The following is a 22723-nucleotide window of genomic DNA, read 5'->3' as shown; positions in this document are numbered from 1 at the left end:
CACCGCGCATAACCGTGCACCATCGCATCGCACAGAGACTTTGAAATTCCCGATTTCTCTTTGGATACGGTGTACACTGGCTTCCATTTAATTCGAGAGATAATAGTTAAATTTCCGGGAGCTACGTTTTTCTCCTGGAAACTGAATTCCGATCGGTGGAGCTTCGAAACTAGTGGAAAATGGTTAGAAACACGCCGATTTCGAACGAGAATATTCAGTAACGCGAATAACTAGGTAATGTAATTCAAAAATGATAAAAACATTACATCTAACATCGTTTACCTTTGTTACGGAATAACTGATACTAAATGAAGCGTTAACAATCCCTGTAATAGTCCACGCGTTAACCATGCCACATTTCAATGAAATTTATCCGAGCACCGCAGTACCAAATTAGTTTAAAAGAGACTCAGAGGCCGTTGCGTTCACGGAAGAGTTCACGAGGAATTCCGAATCGACAATCGGCAGGATTTTCGTGCGTTTCCGAGGCTCGCCGAAGCCGGCGAGCGCCATTTGTTTATTTAACTGGATTTACGCAGCCGGCGGAGATAGAACCTAATATTTCTTCTTTAATATCCGTCGGCGCGGCGCGCGGCTCTCTACACACCGATGCGCGGCGTGTACACGACCCCGTTCAAATAAATAGGGAATTCGTCCAATTTCCAACCGTTATTTCGCGGAATCAAATATCCGGCAGCATAGCCTCCGTAAATAGTCGATATAATGGTACCGATGGAACGATGGCGGAAGCTGGACGCTCTTACATCTTCGCGTCGGGGAGGGAAGAGGACGAGCGACGCGGGGATCGGAAGAGAACCGGTGGGGAAACAAAGAGGTGTGCGTATTACAAATCCCCGGATAGCGTGGTACGTACTCGAAGCCTCGCGATCGCGCGGCGATCGAGCCTTATCCTCCCTCAATCAAATAGCAGGATCTCGGCGCTCGGTTCTCAGCTTATTTCTGCGCTCGCTAGACGGTACGCCGAATGGAATACGAAAGATCCGAGGTGGAAGGAAACGTAATCTGATTTGATCCGATCGTATTACGCGACGATTAAAATTCCATGCTTAATTCGTTTAGGAGACAGTTCCCGTGGCCTCTGTCGAATTAATGGGAGCGGAAATCGTGTAAGTTAATTTTCGTCGATGCCTCCGGTCTCGCCGGATCGACGGTTATTCATCTGTAATTAGGGAACGGGCAATTCGAGCGAGTTACAACCCGCGTTTATAGAAAGTAATATGTGAACCGTCGTTGAAGTTACTCCAACATCCCGAACGTGTAACGAACAAGCTCGGTAAAGCTTCCATCCTCTCGCATCACTTAACAATGCTGGTTCAGCTTACTATTAAAATTTGATTATTCCAACGTACGCTTGTTTACAATTCGTCCGACGCTAATTCGAAATAACTCGAGCACGAAGCCTGCAATTTGCATGATACGAGTAAATAGCATTACACTTCATTTGCGTCGAACTATAAATACGCTTAACCTTTTGCGCTCGACGATATTTCCCGGAATAAATATTCATTATTTCCCGATGGAAATTCTGTTTTCCGCAGCTAACGCGAAGAACAATCTTACGGATTAAGGGTCCGGACTATTTTACCTGATCGCTTCCTGTATTGAAACATGCACAATACAATATTGAATTCTTCATTCTACAGTCTCGCTCCTCACAATATTTCTATTCGTACATCCCAGTAACATCCCGCGAAACTCTCGAGTGACCAAAGACGACGTCGACGCAACCGTCGACCTCGGCATGCCTCGACCGCGAGGGTTGGCCGTTCGTTTTCACGGATTTTCTACTTGCTGCTTTACGATCGCTGTCGCGGGGCGCGTGGGCGTGAAGGACTCGCGGCTAACCCGGCAGAGACAGTAACGAATTCGAGGGAGGCGGGTCGTAGGAAACACCCTCGACGGAATTTATTCGAGACCTCGGGGTCTCCTGGCGAATTGAATACGCTAGCTCATACCGACTCGCACTTGCTCGACCACCGAAACCCGAAAACCAAAGTCAAATCTACAACAACTTCCTGCAAACCGTATATTCCATGCTGTCATAGTTTAGAAGGTTACGCGTCCAGGAAGCGTTCAGCTGAATAACGAAGAACTACCGGTAATCAACAATCCGGAACACGAGTACGATACCGTATCAAGTGTCAGTCCGTCTTTGACCCTCGATGAAGCTAACTGCAACGACGGCGAAGGTTGGCACAACATTCCTAGCGCACGTAGCTTACACGCGAAGGCTGCGATTCGTCATCCCTAAAAGTTCTCCCTCGGCTTCCGTTTACTCAGCGAATAATCGCAGCGGAGAACAACAACCGAGAATATTCCACGGGCAACTGAGCCAGGCCTTCAATTATCCTTCGTCATTTGAAATTTCTCACTCCGGGGCTCCGGCCTGGCTCGATGTTGAATAACTGAAATTCCAACGCCCGTGTAATATGCAGAGTTAAATAAGCCGTACGGCCGGCAGCGGGGAGAGCTGCCGTAATTGAAATGAATTCACCGCTCGAAATTTCGCCGGGTTCTTTCCACGCGCGCGCATTCCGTTCCTCGTCCACGGTTTTATTAAACTGCCGAGTGGACCGTGACCGTCGTAAATCTAAGCCGCGGGATGACAACGGGCCGCGGGGGGAGGGAGGGCTCTCTAGGACTCCTGATCCCGGGGCCCGTCCGTCCGGCCGGCCGCGGAATAATTAGACGGGGACGCATTTGTCAGCGAGCGTATTGTCGGCCGGCGCGTGGTTTACGCGCGACGGCCTCCGTTATTAATCACGCTCGTTTCGGAGTCGAGGTAAGAACGGGCGGGTTAATGGGACGAGCGGTCGCCGTGAATCGAACGCGAAACTGAACCGACCCGTCCGCGGCCCACGATGAAAACCACGAGCGTCCTTGGCGCACTTTCGAGAATGGGACTCATAAATATGCCGGCATTATGCACGGTCATCGCCGCAGTCAGCGGTCTGGATGTCCCATTGTCCGATGGTCCCGTGTGCGCTTAGACTCGAGGATCAATGTGTTTCTGCCAAGGTCGTGCCGTGAGATTCGGCCAGCTGAAGATTTGTAGTCGATGGAACTTTTAACTTTAAGTTACTGGAACTGTTCAAGTTTAGAAACTAACTTTAGAACTGTTTAACGCGTCAACCGACGCGGGAGATCTATTCGTCAATGCTGTCTTCTGACTTCTTTACCTTCTTTCCTTTTATTCTCTTTGTTATTAAGTTATAGAATATGATGATTCTTCGGTACCAGGTCGTTGACCTTTTTCATTCGAAGTATTCCTCACTGCCAAAGTTTGTGCTCGAAGCGTGCTGTTAAGGTACACCAACAGTTTGCGAAACTGAAAATCAAACTGGAAAAAGTTCGAGCTGCTGAAAGCTTCGGCTAAGAAAAAGTTCAAGAGCAAAGGGTATACGTTTAACTTTTTCTATGCTTCGTTTGAATTCTAATTAGAAAAGGTTACCGCATGTCCCAGAATAGTGCACAGTCGAAGACGTGTTAAGAGTCGAATGTTTACAACGATCTATCGAACTTACGTGATTCTTGGTCTACCGTAGATCTTTGACATTGTCTGTAGACCCTGGCGAATCTGGCGATACTGGGAACAATGAGGAGTTCGCCGGGGCCGGAACAATGTCTTCGCTGACACCGTTTGCACCCAGAAACCCTGACTAATTATAGAACTACCGGCGCTGCAGACCTCGATACCTGGATCGCGGCTCTGTTGATTCGATTTAAATGTTTGACGCGGAATAGGGGTAGGCTGCCGCTGCAAATAATTACCGTATAACACGCGGGCGTAATTCGATTCGTCGCAGAGGGTGTCTTTGCTCGAATAAACAGAATTACGAACGCGACAACTGCCGGCCTGTATTGATCCTTCCGGTGCGAAGGATCTTCCGGACGTTCCGTAGCTTAACGAGTTTAATCTCTCAGAGTGTCATCCAGAACTACTGTAGGCTCTTAATCCTCGGTGCTTAATCCCTGAACTGCTAACGAGACACATTTGCTCGGGGAAGTTTGAAAAAATTCTCTGCTGGATTTGATTCTATCTCAACTGAACATTTCTCTGTTATACACATTTCACCCCTAGCACGAACATAAATTCACAAGGAACACGGAATTCTCTCCTTGTTCTGGTAACGTGGCTCCGATAAAGATAATTGAAGTATAGCTTCATTAACCTGTAAACTAAATACGTTGAAATTTTTCGAAACTTTCCTTTTTGCCAACGCTTTCGAGAAGAATACTCCTTCGAAGATACATCGATGCAAGACAATATGGAGGATGTCCTTCAGAAGTCCTTGAGAAGGTTCCCAAACCCGACGACCCGAAGACAGCGATTTCTAGCATCATCCAGCGTGAAAACGCGCGCGGCGCCAGCGTGCCCAACGACCGTTTCGTTTCCATGGGAGTGTCTAGTCGCGCGACATCGCGCTCAAAGTGTGCTCGGTTCGTTTGCGGACGAGCGGGGCACGCCGTCCGAAGCGGTCCTCCTCGAGCACAATCACCCGCAACTTTTCACGTAGCGAGCGCAAACGTTTGCTCGCGGCCTAAGCCGACCCGTGCGCGCGGAAACGCATCGATAACCGTGTAAATATATGCGCACGATGTGTGTATTCGTGCACGCGAGGGAACTGTGTCGATGGAGAGCGTGTCAACAGAGCAGCTTAACCTCGTGTTAACAGCTGTTTCCTCGTAAATCCTTGGATCGCGAAAATTCGCCTATTCTCGGTCAGCTTCCGGATGACCAGAGTGAAATTCACGGAGTTCTCTGTTTCAAGATGACCCATTTTGGAGACTTACGATAAGATTAATCAAAGTGGGCCGCAGGACGGTGAAATGGGTCCCGATGAATAGAAAATGGAAATCCTGTGGGACAAGTCTCGCAACGCGTGACAAGTAAAGCTTTTTCAGGAAAGAGATAAATAGCTGGCAATTTCATTCTATCGTTGATTTTAGAGCTTCTTGATCAAATGTATCATCTTGATTTTATCTTTGCTTGTTTCCTGAGCATTAACGAATTGATATTTAGCCTACCGTTCGTATCGAGTATCCATTACACGTCAATAGTGTTTGATTAAACATCGCTGACGGCATCGCCTTCAAGATTCTTGAAAGTGTAACGCGCTCGTTCCAAGACACGACGCCGGAAGTTGTTCTCTTCGGAAGGAAAACAATGTTGCAACGTCAACAGGCGTCGCGGCGTGTTTTCAAGCCTCGCCCGTAGTCCTCCGAGCTCGTGACTCACTGCCAGTCGGTCGGTGAACGGTAATTTCCGGCAAAATGCTGAATCCGAGGCGTCTATTTCGAGACGCTCGTAATAACAAGCCATCGATGACGCTTAAACGATGCATTCCCGCGGCGACTTTCTGGAAATCGCGTCGCCGATATCTCCGTGTTTCGAGTTCCTTCGCGATTCCCTTGGGACCACTTTGAGAAGGCAAAACATTTGAGAGAATATAGAAGAGGAGACAATTTTCTTCTCTCGTATAATTCTCGTATCAGAAGCACGAATTCCTTTATCTGACAATATGTCTGGTATAGACACAATATCTAAAATTGCAGAAGCTTCCAGTATCTAATCAGCAATTTTTATCGATACTAATATCAATCTCGCATTATCGCGACATTATAAATCAATATATCCTTCCATCAACTCCTCGGTTACTTAGCTTTCAATCAACGTCCGCCAAACAGACACGCAAAAGCGAAAACAGCTTCCGCATCGCAGAAAAATTAAATCCGCGCTCCGCCTCGATCAGCCGTTCTTCATCGATGAAACGTTCCTCGGGTATCTCGGGTCCTATTTTTAATCGGTCCGCGTTTATGTTACTCCTATTAAAAAGCTGAATAAATCAGACCGCGAACAGTTCGCTATTCCGAGCTAGACGCTTCTCTCCCGGCAATAAATCCATCTTCCCCCGGGGGCCTTATCTCGCCGACTAATTAGAAAAACAGTGCCGCGCTGCCAGCTATAAGTCCGATTTCGTGGTCTTGTTCCGATTCTTTTCACCCGCGGCGCGACTGCCAGCCGATTCCAATTAATCGGTCGATACGGGTACCCCGTCGCTACGTGACAGCCGAGCCGTACAGTGTCTAATTAGCGGTTCTGTTGCCGCGTTCCGTATAATAGCGACGGCGCGCCGGATGTATAACGTATCACGGTAATCCGTCGCGCTCCGAGCGACGTCGCCCGTGGGAAAACGGCTTCTGATATCTTGTCGATACCACGTATCGGCGGGGCGGGGGCGGGGGAGGGAAGAAGGGAATCGCGTGCCAAAATGTTCCGCAGATTTGAAAACTGACAAGCGCAGAGACCTTCGCGGCAGCCGCGGCGGATCATTCGCGCGTCGATTAACCGAGATATTTAAAGCGTTCCGTTCGGGGAAATTAATTCGCCCGCCGGAGCCCATTAAGATATTCGATGATATCGAATATCCGGTTTTAACGGAAAACACCTGACGATTCGAAATAGAAACGCCTCGCTTTGCAACGATGAATCTTAAATAGGATATTAATAATTCAAGTATCGGCGTATCGCGTTTTGCTCCTCGAACTTTTATTCTGTGCTCGAGCACTGCGTCCTGGTCGCCTTTACATACGCCACTGCGGGCGATTTTGGTTTTTTGCCTTGTTAATTATGAAGCCCCTTCCGATGGGAGCTAAAAACTGGACCGCATTATACGGTCGATCCGATCTTTTCAACAGTCCATGGACTGTAATGATCAGTAGGGCTAGTTTGGAGTTCTATGGAAGATATTAGCGAGACTTGGAATTACTCTTAGCATGATCACTGATTGTGCGTCAATGTTCCATCAATAACGAAGAATAGCAGATGTATCACTATTTATGTCAGTGCGTAAATATTTATTAACACTAGAACTAGCCGATTACTCAAAAAGTGCAGGTACTTTGAGAAACGATTAAAGAAACCAACTCGGTAATACCTACACCGAAAGTCACTCGGAGTCTTGACAAAGCGTATAATTTCATAAAGTCAGTTGAAATGCTCAGCAGTTCCAGTGTCGAGCTGTAACGCGATTACCATAAAACAATGAAAAGTAACGCACGGAATTTCACTCGGGCCCGATTGGAGTCATGGGCGCGTCGGGTGTGGCGGAAGAGAAACGTCGAAAACGCGGAATCGAAATTGCAATCCGCGATCGTGAGCGCGGCGGCGAGGTCCGCCACGGCTCGCCCACGATCTCGTTCGAAAGAATAATTATAGGTTTCGCGTACGGGCACAGGGTTCGGATATGAGATGGCACCGCTGGCGGTAGCGGTGGTTCACGTCAGGCCACGCTATCTCGCGCTCACTGAAAAATAAACGAGGAGGCACCGTTTAATGCCGCTTTCGAACCCGTGCTCACGCCCGTCCCCGCCTCAGCCCGGGCCCCGGCGAGTTACGAGACCTCATGAGCGCTTCTTATCTGATGCATCCGGTATGCGTCCCGAGCTTGCACCGTATACAATGCCTAGCGCGCTGGCTGATGACTGCCGGCCATGTTTACACGAGTTCGCCGCGGTAATGTGGAACACCGCTGATTGTCGTGCCTGACGGATTTATGCGGCCAAACTGGCCCACTGTTTAACCGTTCCCCGGTTAACGCGCCGATCTAGAATCGTCCCCACCCCCCTCCCCGTTTCTTTTTCCACCGCCGCGGAATCGTTGCCGCTCGTCGCCGGCGGGATCGTCGACCGGAGAAATTTAATGAAATTCGTGGGCGGAGTACTTCTTGCTTGCGGACATTGTCAACTCTTGGATCAATTGGCCGTGTTTGTTTTATAAAGTCGCGCCGCGTTCGGTGTTCGTCTCGTTGCAACTGCAATGGCACGTATCGCTGATAAATAGTAAGCAGAGGATCGTCTGGCTTAGGTGCTCGATGGGAGACGGGAAGTTACGGAGTAATTGGAAAGGCGAATTTCGACGGTTCACTGGAAAATGTACGGTCAATTTCGTGCGCCTCTTCGCGAAGTTCGACCCGTGACACGCGAACAAACGGAAGCGCAAACAATCGGTCGACAGCTCGTGTAACGGGGGAATATATAAAAAAAAGGAAAACGTTTCATAGCGCGTCGGATCAGCGGGAAGGTATAAAAGTTGACTGGAATTGAAAGCGAATGGAGAACAGGCGGTCGAAGGGTGAAAGGAGGCGAGCAGACGGGAATCGGAAATGCAATAAAAATGTTGAATAAAACGTCAATAGGAGATCCCGGATCGCTCCGGAATAAAGATGGAGGAGAAAGTCGATGTCGGTAAGACGTAAGAACCGCGATGCTCCGATCCATTCTAAAGCGTTCCAATTTCCGGATACAATGCGGCCGTCGACAGTCGATCCCATCGGCGTTCCTCGCGTCGTTCTCGTTCGGCGACCGTCAATGAAAGAGCGGTGCCGTAAAACCGTCTCGCGGAGCCGCGATCGGCGCTATCGTCCCGCTTCGCACCGCGAATAGTCGTGAGAATTCATCGAGGCGTCGTAGAACCGAGACTGATAAAGCCTGTGTAACCTATTTCGCCGCGGGATTATCTAGCCGCGGCGTAGACGAGATACAGCCACAATAGCGAACGTTGTTTCAGCCGACGTTGCGAGCGAGTTTAACCAACGTTCAGACGAGATTTACATTGGCCGCGGTTGTCGAGCCCCGCCGCGAACAACGCGTTATCGCGTTGTTCCATTCATTAACGCCGCTCTCGCGCGCGCGTCGATTGATCGTTCCTTCGACGAGAAGGAGAGTAGTTTGAAACCTGTTTCGAGACGCGGATGCCGACGTCCGTGTGCTTTCGCGAATTTTTCCCTGGTAATTGACTTGTCACGCGACGGACACGCGACTACTCTTGCTCGAATAGAACTTAATCCTTGCGAGCTTCACGCTTTCTCCGGGTTTCACTGCAGTCTAATTGTTTTTCATCAAAATGCTTCGGCAGATGATAATAAACTGGTCAGATTAACAAACTAAAGTGAACTACAGTAATTCTTGTAAGCGCTACTCTGCCAAACAGTTGCAAAACGCAACCATTAACGAGCTAATCCCTTCAGAACGTGCTAAGCGTATCTTAGAGCTTCACAAACTTATCATTTGCAATGCTAGCAACGTAAACAGGTAGCTGAAGAATCTTAAAAGCTTCAGTTCTAATCTGAACGGCAGCAAAGAAGATCTCAAAGGCCGCAGCGCGCGGTCATAGGATCAAGAGGATCGGTATACCACTTAGAACGACGGATTCACAGTCGTTAATCGGTTCGGCAGGCCTAGCGAGTAGGCGTTAACAACTATACTAGCACTTAGGACGACGATCGTCCGGAAAACAACTTCGTTTCACTTTCAAGTCGGCGAGCAATGGTCGGCCATAGATCCGCGTAGCGCGCAGCGACGACAGGCGTTCCATCAAGCAACGTCGATGGGAACGGCCGCGAGCCATTCCCCTTTTCGTCGCTCGTTATTTATACGCGATTCGTGCTCGGCCGGCGACCGCGGGGCCCTTAATCACTCCGCGTTCCCTGCCATCGAATCAGGAAACGTCGAATCTATTCACCTAATTCATCCGCGACGACGTACGCGCATCTCCATCGCAGCGGTCGTCGACAACCGCGACGGGAGGATTGAAACAAGCGCGGTCTAATTGCTGCGGGCATGCTACCCGGAGCACGGAATCAGCCGGGAAAAGAGGAGAATACGAAAGAACGGTGGAAGGGCGGGGAGACGGGAAGGAAGGGTCGCGGGCCGCGCGCGGATGATCGTCCGAATGCATCTTTAATTCCACGCACTTATCTCGAAATCAATTTAAATCTTGGCCGTCCGCTCGGTTCCTATATGGCGAGGACGGGCTTTGTCCGGTGCCGACGTGGATCACCAGCCGTCCACTCCTCTGTCTTTCTCCTTCTCCGTTCCTCCCGGGGTATCGCGCGCTGGCCAGCGCATAAAGGCCATTGTTGCAGAAAAGGGACGAGAAGAAGCTCGGACGAGCCGCGGGCCGGCAGGGTTGGGCCGGGGACACCGTCACGGGACCCTCCTCTTCTCCCGATGCGACCGGCGAGGCGAGCGTTTCTCGTACGGCTCATTCAGCATGCAGTTGCCGAGGTTATCGCGCTCCACGGACGTTGATAGAATACGCATCGTCGCCGGGGTTGAGCGCGCCGGTGCCTGCCAGGCGTCCGTGGCTGTCACCGTGTCTCGAAAACTGTCAAGGTCCCCGAACCGGGACCCGATGCGAATCAACGTCACTTGGAAGAAAGATGGGACTACGTCCGCCCCCGCCGGCGCGACCAACCCTCTCCCGTTTCGCTATCGATACCCGAGTCGCGGCTTCGGCTGGCTTCTTCGCTTCTGGGACTGGCTGCGGGAGGATCGAGGCGACCGCGACTGGTAAATTGCTGACGGAAACGGCTGATTTGTGGTACCTTCGTCAAACTATCGATCATATCGGCATGCCGATCGCAATTCGAAGTCGTAAGCGGATTTCTGACAATTCATTTGTCACTTGGAACGTGTTCAACGCCCGACCGATTTTACGAGCTCGCTGTACCTCGACGACTATAAGTTTAAAGTTTCACTGTAGCCGATGCTTAGCAGCTTTTTTTCTCGTTGCGCCGGGATTCGTTCCGAGAGTCCATCTCTCATCGGCGACTTTCGTTGCGGGACTATATTCAAGCTGCCCCGCCTCGAACAGCACGGTCACGGATCACTGTTTCCTAATAGACACTCGGTGGCACTAGATCCAGTCCGCTGTCATTATCGATGCGTTCCTGTTATTAGCGATCTGCGTGCTGCGCTACGACCGCACTCAGGGCGAGCCGTAACGAGCCATCGCCACTTTCCGGCCTTTTTATTTTCGACGCGGGCAAATTTATTGCAGCATAGTTTTTCAATAATTGCGACGCTATCGTGGATCGTCGAGGTAACACGGGTAGCGGGGATCTCGTGCTTTTTGCCGTTTTATTCGCGGTGTAATCGAGGTGAGTCATGAAACGAATTCCACTGGTGATCTTCCAGGGTGATTTATATGCCTATGAATTGTCCCTCCTAGTTTTCCTTTATAGTTTGAATAGTCGCGGGCACAACGAGCGCGAATTATCATTGTTGCCGAAAGGTCTAAAAAATTTATGAAAACCGCCAACAGCGAGACACCGCGGCCACTTAAAAGTTCAATGGGAGTTCAAAGATGAATCGTTTAAAGAATCCCCTAACCGGCAACCGCGAGGAGCAACCGAGTTATGTAAAACGACAGGTCGGATCGTCTCAGCCCTCCTCCATTATTCTTTCGAATAATTGCGCGGGAAGATCACAGATACCCCCTGTCTCCGCGGCTTCATTGTGCGACGAGTGTCGCGATGAATCGCGGGTCTTCCACTTCTCAATGGAGGTTTTCATCGTTGTTTAAGAATAGAATTGCAGAAGACATGCATGAGCCGCGGAGCGGAGAATAAGCGGAGAAAAAGAATTCACCGAGCGATAACGGGGCGGTTTAAAAATAATTTCGGCCACTCGAGAAGACGACGGTGGCGTACCGAACGTATCGACGGAAGGAATCGATGTAAATGAGAGTCAATGACTCGCGCTCGCCGCTACCGCGGTTGAACGTAATGCGGTTGCCGATGCTGAAAAAGAAGAAACCGATCGCGTGCGACACCTGCCGCCATTTTTACGGGGATTGGTAGGGAAGCGCGAGCGACTGAATCAATCTTCATTCATCTGGCAGGTGGATTCTCCGTCATTATAATCCATTTTCAAAGTATTTCCTTATTGCACGATTGAAAACGCAACCAATTGCTATCTAACGCGTAGATGATGCGGATGTGTCTACACGAATCTACAGATTTAGAAGAAGATCTTCAAAATTCACTGGTAAATAGATTAAAAGTTTCTTCGCGAAAGTTTCCACGAAACCGATAGATTGTTCCAGTCATTCCAAAGACCAGTTCGCGCTAACTAGGAAATCACAGTACTCGATAATTGCCGAGATCAATTCCACCGAGCTTTCGCGTACGAACGGAGAAACCGCGCGAATATTCGCTTCCCGTTGAGTTCGCGACTTGTTTCATTATCGACGGAATTGAAACTGGTTTACGACGTCATTCTTAGCTTTGTGCACCGTATAACGTACTGTTCGCTCGCGTCGCCGATGCATAATCCACCGCACAATCGGTGACGTTCGATGCACTCGTAAACCGAACCGCTGTGATCCGTTGAATCGGGCTCGGAACAGGTGTAACGGAATTGCACGTCGAAATTGGAAAGCATTCGAAATTTTCTCACAGTACGACAACCTGTTCGACGCGTGCCGCGACGACGAGACGACCGGATACCACCCTTTTACGAGCCACGCCGGTCGAGTCGCGAAACATTCGTGACGCTGACTGAACCGTCATTATTGTTATCGCTTCCGGGAGCAGAGTGTAAACTTTTGCTGCGATCGCACGTGTCTTGCAACGGTTCGCTCGTACATCTACGCATGGTTTTCCATTGGAAATATATCGACGGAAGGTTTTCCATTAGAAAGTAACTGTAGAGAGTTTTGTTCGACGTTCTCTGGTGACCCTGAGGATGATACGGAACCTCGAAGCGTGCTCTTATCATCGGAGAAAGAAGCTACAATTAGGATGGACCGTCAATTAACTCAAACTATAATACTTCGAGGGTCGAAGGCGAAGGGATCACTATCCGATAGCTGCGTCGAAACCACGGCGACCTCTCGTAATACGTCCAGATAACGACATGGAAATTGACTTACGGAGACTCGATAACTAATTCGTAGGAAGTATCGGCGGCGATGATTAATCTTTGCCCTTCGATGTGCTCGGTATTAACGCGAGATAAACGGTATTTTTACGCCGACGATGCACCCTGCTCATTACAAGAAACCCGTGGCCTCTAGACCGTAGGAACACGTCATTAATACCAATCAAGGGACTCCAATAAAGAACTCGCTGCATTTCGGTGAAACCGGTGCAAAGCGATGCTTCATATTTCACTGTAATTATTTTGGGTTTGAAGGAAATAAAGCGTCCCCAGAGGTAATTAATGATTCATCGGGAATATCGCTTTATTGCGGTAATAAAAAGATACTCGGAGTAATTAAAAGCGAAAGTTGCAATTACCGAGTGCTGGCTTCGAAAGCTCGGGATAGCTTGCAATCGTAAAAACCGTTCGATCCTTCGTTGACTGAACAACGACGCTTCTAATCTATCCGTCTCTCGAAACCGCGATCGCCCCGAACGACGAAGCGTTTTCGAAAACCGCCGCGCCAGCGTTCCGCCGAAACGAAACAGCGGGCGAAACGGTCTCTCGGCGAGAAGGTCGCGTGACGCGCGCGAATCGGCGGAAACACGGGGAACATGTGCGCGCATAATGGCCCTAATTGTGAGCCTCCGTGAAAAAGAAAAGTCTCCGGTCGAGAATTACGAGGTGGTCGAGGCGCCATACTCGGAGCCGGGGCCCGCGCCCTTCTCTCCCTCCCTCACGGACCCGACACGACTCTGCTCGGCTCGCTCCGCGGCGACTCGACTCGACTCGACTCGACTCGACTCGGCCGGACTCGACTTATGAATAGTATTCGTTGTACGTGAGTGGACCGCGTTTTATTGCTCGCCGTTCACGGCAATTCTATCTTCGGTTTCCGTGATGGGATCGCGCGCCGCTGCGAGGCCTCTCGATACATCCTTCGAAACGAATCGATCCGGGACCCCGTCCGTCCGTCCGTTGGTCGTCCGTGCACGCGCGCGCGTCTCGCCACGCGAGAACCCCGTCACGCTCGAACCGAAACAGCTGATCCGTAATTAAACGGTCCCTTTCTACGGTTTCTCAAAGGTGCGTTTCATGGGCCCCCGAATCACGGACCAAGATTCCTCCGACTTCCCTTCTCCCTCCCTCCCGATCGTTACGTCTCTCTTTCGAACCGATCGAGATCGATAGCTACCGTTTCCGTTTTTTCCACCCGTACCGCTAGGAAAAAGGTGCTCGGCAGGAATGCGGCTCCGATTGGTTCAGAGAAGTCTTCCTCGTACGGTTTTTTGGGACCGTAGTAATTAAGCAGTAACGTGCAATGAAATACAGTAACGAAACACGTAACGAGGATTCGCTGGTTCTTCGTAAAGCTACGTTTCCACGAGTTTCATCGATCCGGAAACGCAGTCGGCATTATTCAACGGTAGGGGGTCGGATCAATCGATCACCGATATCTGTGCATCGATATTTGCATTGATATTCAAGCTTTGTATTCATAAGCAGGGTCCTCCCGACCGCAGTAGTCACGCGCGATAAAGAGCTTTCGAAAGTTTCGGGCACGCGCAGCGACGCGTATCGCCACGAATTTCGAACGGAAACGGATTGACTGGCCGCATGATCGATCGGAGTACGTCATCGAGGACGAGCGGCCGGCTATTCGTCGCCGATTAACAGTACCTACCCGTGGACGAGCTTGTGAAGAACAGAGATAGACCGGCGAAACGTGGAATCGGAGAGAGAAGATGAACGCGAAGAAGAGCGCAAAGAAGAACCCGAAGAACACGAAGAGGAAAAAGAAAGTGGAATCCTTCAGGGCACCAAAGGACAGAGGAAGAAGGGACAAAAGGAAGGAAGGGGGCGAGGCGGACGCGTAGAAATGCACTTTTTTCATTTATCCATCCTCTGGGCAGCCTACGTAATCGTTTCGCGTTAGGCCGGTGAAGATCAAAGTGGGAGGTATACATCGAGCCGCACGCCAACTGCTCTCTCATATTTCCGACACGTTCGCTTCGAGCCGAGCAGGCTAATGCATCTTTATTTGTTTGCCCTTCGTCACCCCTCGTAACTCTTCTCCCGTCTCTGTTCGACTCGGTGGCCAGCTTTCTTTCCGTTTCGCTCTCTCCGTCGCTCTCCGCTCACCCCTTTTTGCTTCCCGCGCTTTTCCGAGCCCGCGGTCGCGCCCGCGAGCCCGAAATGATCGATATTCAAGGCGGCCTCGCGGTTCGCACCTCGGAGATCCGAGACTCGTCGATAGTCTTTCCGGCTCGTTTCAGGTTATCGCTCCCCCCGGCTCGTTCCAACTCCCGTCCCGCGCTTGATACACAAACAGCCGGCGTACACGATGCACACGAACCCGCGCGAGTGTGAGTGCGAGCTGCGTGTACCGCGGGACGCACGCGAGTGTTACGCGACGCTGTGAATATAGAGGGTGGCCCTTAAGTACGTTGACTAGAATCCTTGGGAAGATCGGCTTCGGTTCTACTCGAACGTGGGAAGATGTTGATCGACTAATTGCATTTTCGCTCGATTGTGTTTGTCTTTCGAAGTTTGTTTCTCTATGCGTATCGGTGCGCACACTCGCGGAGGCGTTGTTGTTCTTACGCACGTGATTCTGGTTGCATGAATCGTACGCTGGGAATAACAGGAAGTTGTTAAGTATTCCGAGACGATGACTGGGTCACTGGTGAGCCGGGAACGTAAACACGAGACGCGCGTATGGATAAATATATTCGATGCGTTTATTCGTGCTGTGCCGAGTTAATCAAGGGACAGGGATTCGAAGTGATTGACGGATCCCGCGATGAAAGCTTGCCAACGACAGTCAAAGAAACTTATAAGAATACACCGTCTAACTACGTGCAAACTGTAGCTATCTATTCCCAGCTACATTTCACGACACTCTCCAAACTCAACCAAAAAAATTCTAAAACATCTATCCACCCCTCTGCATAGTTTCCATCCATACCCCTCAACTTAATGACAATTGAAAAAAGTTCCCAACCCACTACACCCCATCAACCCCTAGAATTGAAGTGGTCGTCGAACAAACGGCAAAGTTCGTTCATTAAAAAAAGGAGGAAAAAACAGAAAGGAGGAAGAGGATGATGACAGGCCTAGCGACGAAAACTTTCCAGCGACGAACTTTCTCGTCCAGACCCGATGTTCTTCCGACACCCCGTATTATCGGCGAACACGAGCGAACGTGTACACACGCGAGGGCCCCGGCGAACTCGACCACATACCGTACGTAATGTACACCGCATGCGATCCGCGGAAGGGATGTACATATAATCGTACGCGCGCGCGTCTAGACTCAACATAATTACTCTACATGTCTGCTACAGATTGCTTATTGTTGCGCGTGGCTTCTCCTTCTTCATCATCCGCGCCCCCTTCCTCCCGTGCCCTTCTACCCCCCCTCTCGTCCCCGTCGCTCGTCCTTTCTCCCGTTTTTTCCACTCGCTCCTTTTTTCCCACCCTCTCGCGCGCGGGGGATTAATGTCACGAGGCGTGACGCACGAGTTACTTTCACGGTTATCATCGGTGGCTCGGCGACGCGACGCCCGCCGCGTCGGTGCTTTGAGCGTTCTGCAGATAGCCGCGAACCTCATTCTCCAGTCGCCGGCGAATCGCGTCATTTAATGCGCGTTAATGCTCACCGAAATCTCGTCGAGCCGTCGACGTGCGTTCGCATCGCCGCGGACGCGATCTCCGCCTGCGATCGCGAGGATCTCGATCGTGAACCGGAATCGGCGCGGACGCGGGACATCTTGCTTTGACTCGAATGGGGATAAGCGGTTGTTCGACTCGGTGTAGCGTTCTGTTATTGGAAACTTGAATGATGAATCAATAAATCTAGCATTAGCTCTGTCTGCTTTGATATCGATGGATGGACGAAGATGGATGATTGGAGATTAATAGATAGAAGCGAGTATCGTACATTGCTGTCGATTTGATATCATCTGTTTTGTATTTTCCTCTCAAATTTCATCTATCTTGGACAGATTTCAAGATTCCCAAGGTTCACGACCGATCCAGAGACATTTGAAAATCCTCGCGAGTTATTCTAGTCGCCGATAGCCGCGACAAGAGCAATCCGAGTCAGCGCAAACCGAGGGCCATCCAACACTGTCTCCTCACCGGAGGCACTCCAAGATGGAATTTACTCTCCATTTTTCAGCCAGCGGAGGACTCGGGTCTCCGCGAGGCGGACGTCCACGTCGTACGTGAACACTGTAGATCGTCGATAACGCCGATTCCCACGTGTACGTTTATTCGGGCGTCCGACGAACGTTTCCCGGCGACCGGCGGAAAATCCGGCGGACTCGCCGGCCGGGCCCGGGTAATCGAAACCGGTAATTATGCGCGGTGCATTGGCATGCACGCTCGTGGAAAGAGGAACGGGCGCGGATAACAAGGGACTCTCTGCCCGGAGCATCGAAAGTAACGAGGGCAAGGATTGATGTCCGTTCATTCGGTACGATGTACGTCGAGAATTATTACGAGGTGTCCGTATTAAAATAAACTGCCCGGTTCTGTGTGTCCGCGGGAGAAAGAGAGATATCCTCGTTAAAATGACGAGTTATCAGCCGGTATCGTGTTTCGGCCGTCTCCGTGTTTCTTCTTTCTCTCGTTTCCCTTTCCTCCGTCCGGCAATTTTCGATTTTCGAGTCGCGATCGCCGGGCTAAGTAACTCCGACCGATCGACCGATCGATCCGCGATGTCCCGCGACTCCCGAGAACCTGCTACGTTTCACATTTCCGCGACACGTTTCTGGCTAGACACGCAAGCACAGTCGTCGTTTCTGCTTGTTTCGCTTGCCATTCTCCCGGGTTTCAATGGTTTCCTCCTTTTTCCTCGCGTTACGCGAGTTCCACGGTTCCCCCGGTGGACGATCGGCGACTTTATCGCCGACGCCGACTGTCCGCGCGAAGATATTTACGATCGACGTCGGGCCGGATGGAAAAAGTGTAATTATTCAAGGCCGGGGCTAGGCGGAGCAGGCGAAATCGGCAGCGAGCGCGATCGCGATGGGACTCGACGGCCGAGAGTCGTTAACCGCCGTAAGGACTTCTAATCACCGGCATCGGTGAGCCTTAACGATTACACCGTTTCATCGCCTTATAGGCCGCACAATTGCGTTACGCGGTTCGGTCTCGTGCGTTTCGTTTTCGATGAGCGTTAAGATCGGTCGGTTTCTCTCTGGCCACCTCCCCCTCTTCCCCGTCCACCCTTTACATCTCCGTTCCCGCAGCTTCGATCGTACCCTCCTTATAGTCTCACGTTTCCGCCGCGATATCGGACCGTGAAATTTTTAAACAAAGCTATGCGCGTCGAACACGATCGAGCACGGCGGCGGCGGCGGCGGCGGCAGCTCGACGTTCGGCGAAAGCGTTTTAAACGCTTGGAAGCCGGTCGCTTTTGACGACCTCGTAATCCATTCGTATTGCTTATCAATGTCCTTTTCCCCGGCGTCTTATTTTTACAGAGATAATGAAATAAGCGACGGTGCTCGGATAGCCGAGCGGTGAAGTTAGGCGAACCCTTTGAACCGGTAAAAATGGACCCCGCCGCTTGCTGTCTCTCCGATTCGTCGTTAACGTCGGATAATCTCGCGCTTAAGACTGATTCGATTTAGTCGGTTTTTATTGTCTCTACGGTGCGTTCTTAGGGTCCCGCGGTTTCTTTCGCGATTGCGAAATGTGGAATTATCTTGTCGTTAATGATTTGTCGGGTCTGATCGGAATTCTACTTTCACTGTGAGTCTACCGAAGACTAAACATTGGTAAGAGCAGTGTACCGTTGCAGTTTGATTGCAAAAGGATTAACTGGAGCAATCTTTGTACTGGGAACTGTCAGAAGTAACGTATCACGTTGCTCCGATTATCCTCGAACTTCGATATTCGAACAAGAAACAGTCGGATGTAACGTACAACGTTGTCATAGTTGCAATTATTATTTCCAATATCATCGTATACAAGTACGCAACGGTTAACCCTTTGCACTCGGATGTTTTTCACTAGAAATATTCAACAGTTTCCAATGAGTTACAGATGACATCCTTTAATTATTATTTCAATATTTCAAATATTCATGGATTGTAAGAAGCTTAATATTACATGTAAGACTTTATTATTTTGGTATATCGAATTTCATGGTGACTGAGAGTCGCCTCTCGAGTGCAAAGGGTTAAAAGTAATTCTCGGTGAAAAATTTAACACCAGCCTTCGACCGATTATCGCAGTCCACGAAGTACAGAGAGGGCACTCAAACACATTCTTTCCCGTCCGAGCATCCACCGCTAGACGAACTTACCCGAAAAAAACGTTCAGACGTCTGGAAGATCGTCGCGCCTCGAATATTTTTAATAGAACTCCTCAGAGAAAGAAACACGGAGAAGGAGAGAGAGACGGAGATAGCGGAGAGTCTGGCTGTCGCCGCCCTAAGGTCACCGGAAGTTACGAAACGACCGTGGCGCGCGACACAGCGCTCGTTTCATAAATTTCGAGTATGCTGTGAACACTCACCGAAAGTTGTTGACGGCGAGGCGTCGCGGCGCTGGGTCCCGGCGCCGCGCATGTTGTTCCGCGTTGCCCCGCGACAGCCAGCCGTTCCACGGTTTTCGTGAACGATCCATGAAGATGATCCGCTCCGAGGCTCAGGCCATCCTGCGCAGCGAAACAGAAAACGTCGATGACGTCAAGCACTACCGATGAAACGTCGAACCTTCGAATCGCTTCGAACGCGAATCAATTCGATAGCGAAATTTCAAATTTTCGATCCGAAGTTCGAATCGCTTCTAACAAAATTCAATACCTTCCGATCTTCGCGCGTCTCCGAATTCTTTAACCTCTCGACTTCAAGCCGAGTCTCGATCTCGTCGAGTCAACGACAGCACCAGCTGTCTTTGTACAACGTATTGTCGCAGCGACGGCCATTCATATGCGCGGAACTCGCATACCATCGCGAACGAGGCCGAGACTCAGCTCGAACGCGAGACGTCCGAAAGTTCGGTGCGTTAAGTCGCCCGAGAATCGAATCCCGTCGAGACTCTTCGAACTTCGAGCCTCGAAAACGTCGAGCCGCCTCGAAACTGGGATTCAAATGCCTTCGCTACGAAAGCACACGAGGTTTCTCGGCGGCCGGACCTCATTACCCGGCCAGAATGATATAGAAGCGTAAGAAGAAGAGAAACCAGGAGGAGAGCGCAACAAATCACGGGAGCGCGAGAGGGAAACTCTCTCGCGGGTAGGACCGCGAGCACGCTGGACGCGTTCGAGACCGGTTAAGGTTGATCGCCTTAAGTCCCCGTTGCCGCTAAGTTTTACCTTCTCTCATTGTGTAATAAACCCTTGCCGGTCGCGCGCGAGATCTGCCCACCGAGAAAGAAGGTGTTCAATAATTCTGCTCCCTCGGCTTCTTCGAGTTGGTACGCGCGCGACGGCCTCCTCGTTAAAACGGCCGGATAGAAGGAGCGAGAGAGGGCCAGAGAGGGGGAGAGAGAGAGAGAGAGAGAGAGAGAGCGAGAGAGAGAGGCACCGGGGAGAGAAAATCGCGACACAACCAGTCCGGGGATCCCAGACCGTGTCTCTCTCGCCGGCCGAGCGAAGAAACGAATCGGGCTGCATAAAAACGGATTGCTATCGCCTCCCGTGAACTCCCGCGATATTACGATCGGTTGGAGTCCGTGAAATCGTTTATTGCGTACGCGGTTATAGCGCCTCCCTCTCTCTTTCTCTCTCTTTCCCTCGCGATGCGTCCACGCTGACGGAATTCTGCGGAATCTTCTCGATCCTCGAGGAGAGGCTCGATTTCCTTTTATTCGGAGGGAGACAAAGGGGTTCGGCGATGTTAATTGGAGACTGTTTATCCGTTCGTCGTTAAACTATGGTCAACTAGTTGATACTTGTTCCGTGGATGTAAATGAACGGAATACGTATCTTCTATTTAGGACTCGAAACGCTTCTAAGTTATTTATATTGTTCTATATCTTCTCCAACCCTCCGAAGGTTTTCCGCTAGAAATGTTCAACGTTTTCCGACGAGGTGCACATATTTGGAAACTCATCGAGAGATTAACGAATTAAGGAATAAAGCTACTTTATTTCAATGTATAATTTCCCTGACCGGGATCGGACGAACGCGGATCGATGATCGAGGGTCCCGCGAGTGCTCGGCCGTCGCGGAATGAAATTTGGACCGACGAGAGCGCGCAGATAAAAGTCGTAAAAAGGTAATTTACGAGACGATATATCGGCTCGCTACTTGGCGAACGCCCGTATAAAGAGGCATCTATATTCACGGGCTCCCCGTCCGCGCGGCGCGCGCGTTTCGTTGTATGAACAGCTGTGAAGAATAAGCGCGCGGCTCTCTCGCGTTCCCGTATTTCTACGCAGAAACTCGCGGTACGCGATGGAAAACTCGGCTGGAACGCGTTCACGGCCCCCGTCGCAATTAGCTACACCTGTCTCCTATTCCGTCTCCCTCGCAGCGATCCTCTCGTTCCATATTTACGAATCTTTTCATTGAAAATATTCCCCGCACGCGAGGATCTCTTCCGAGCGCACCGAAGTTCTGGAACAAGAGGAAGATAAGACAAGAGAAACGAAAACTGAATATAAATAGACTCCGTTGCGTCAAGGAAGATCTGTTACTGTGAAATAAAGACGTTCGCGAGAGGAGCTCGGTTTCGGAGTGACTGTCAAAACGCAGAACAGTCGTCGCAGACGATAAACACTTGACCGTGCCGTCCCTGGATCGACAGCGAACTTTCCGTTTAGGCGATGTATCAGATTCGAATATCTTACAAACCGTACGATGTTAAACAATTTCTTCCTGTCGTTCGCTACGAATCTCACCGAATCAACTGAAGATTCTGTTATACCGGTTGCATGGAAACTGTTTCATTCACACGCCTAAACGGAGAGCACAGCTAAGAGAGCTCCGCCTCCAACGCGTCAACAAACACTTGAACGTACCGTCGTGCATCTAATCCCATTCGGTAGGAGCAGCAGGTGGACTCGCGGGCTCACCACACGTGGCACACATTTCCCGACAGACACGGACGCGCCGGAAAAACTCGATCGATCCGCGCGAGCACCGCGCGTCCTTCCGAGACCGCCAGCAAAACCAAAGAGAAACACGAGCCGAGGTGTATCGTCCTCGAGTCCTCTCGTTCGTTCACCGATCGACGAACGACTGACTGACCGGTCGCCGGACGGTCGACGGGGCGAGGAAGAAACTTCGCAGCACTGCGGGAAAACACCGGGGCACGATCGCACAGTTTAGGGCCTCCTGGAAAAACCGGCGGGAAAAGCCGGGCGACGCCGGCGGACACGGAAGGAGGCAGGTGTGCGCTGGTTGCGGCGCGCGTGATCTGGCCGGCGAGGAAACTCGAGGAGGAGGAAAGCACCGGAGAGCGGACTCACGTTTGCGCGGTCACGGGCTGGCGCAGCCGCGACAGGAATGATAGTGGCGAAAGTGGGAGACCCTCCGGGAAATATATAGGTCCGCAGGGTGGTGGTGGCTGCGAGGAGGAAGGAGGCGGCGGCCCCGACAGACGACGCATCCCTCCGCGTGCGGGCCTGCGGTGTGTGCGGTGCACGCACACGCGACCGCCAACACAGCGGGCTGGATCGGCAAAGTAGGTGACGTTTTGCCGAAAAGTCTACTTTCTGGGATCGACGTCTGACGAAACGATTCTCGCTGTTGAATGTCTCTGAACCTTGGAAACGAATTCGTGTAATTTACCGCGCGTGTAGTTAAACGTTCGGAGCTAGACGTTTGACGAGTTGCATTTCTTGGAACGAATTGCTGCAGTTCTGCATTGACGATTGCGTACGTTTTCGCGTTTTGGTCTTGAGATGTTCGGTAGACTTTTTTTTATTGATATTATGTATTGAACGATACTGTTATAGATTAGAGTGAACCAATTGAAATTCTTAAAATTCCTTACAGTTTATGAGGAACTTTTGAATACCACAGAATTCTG

At 50.7% G+C, this 22723-nt stretch overlaps 1 protein-coding gene across 4 annotated transcripts in view; it reads right to left on the bottom strand.

Annotated features, from left to right (window-relative positions):
• The window catches only part of LOC116433328 (thrombospondin type-1 domain-containing protein 4), a 54768-nt gene extending 32566 nt beyond the window's left edge, over positions 1 to 22202 (bottom strand). For 2 of the 4 annotated variants that reach the window (XM_031991303.2, XM_031991305.2), the window contains exons 1-2: positions 21711 to 22202; positions 19261 to 19401 (exon numbers count right to left, since the gene is read on the bottom strand). In XM_031991303.2, coding sequence (XP_031847163.1) covers positions 19261 to 19370 — 110 coding nt within the window. In that variant the 5' untranslated portion in view covers positions 19371 to 19401; positions 21711 to 22202. Of the gene's footprint in view, positions 1 to 2151; positions 2538 to 19260; positions 19402 to 21710 lie in introns of those variants that run through there. The other 2 variants (XM_031991304.2, XM_031991306.2) reach the window with 2 other exon arrangements.
• Between the last annotated feature and the right edge of the window lie 521 nt (positions 22203 to 22723).

Source organism: Nomia melanderi, chromosome 2, assembly GCF_051020985.1.
Source record: "Nomia melanderi isolate GNS246 chromosome 2, iyNomMela1, whole genome shotgun sequence".
Lineage (NCBI taxonomy): Eukaryota > Metazoa > Arthropoda > Insecta > Hymenoptera > Halictidae > Nomia > Nomia melanderi.
This window is presented reverse-complemented; position numbering and strand designations above follow the sequence as displayed.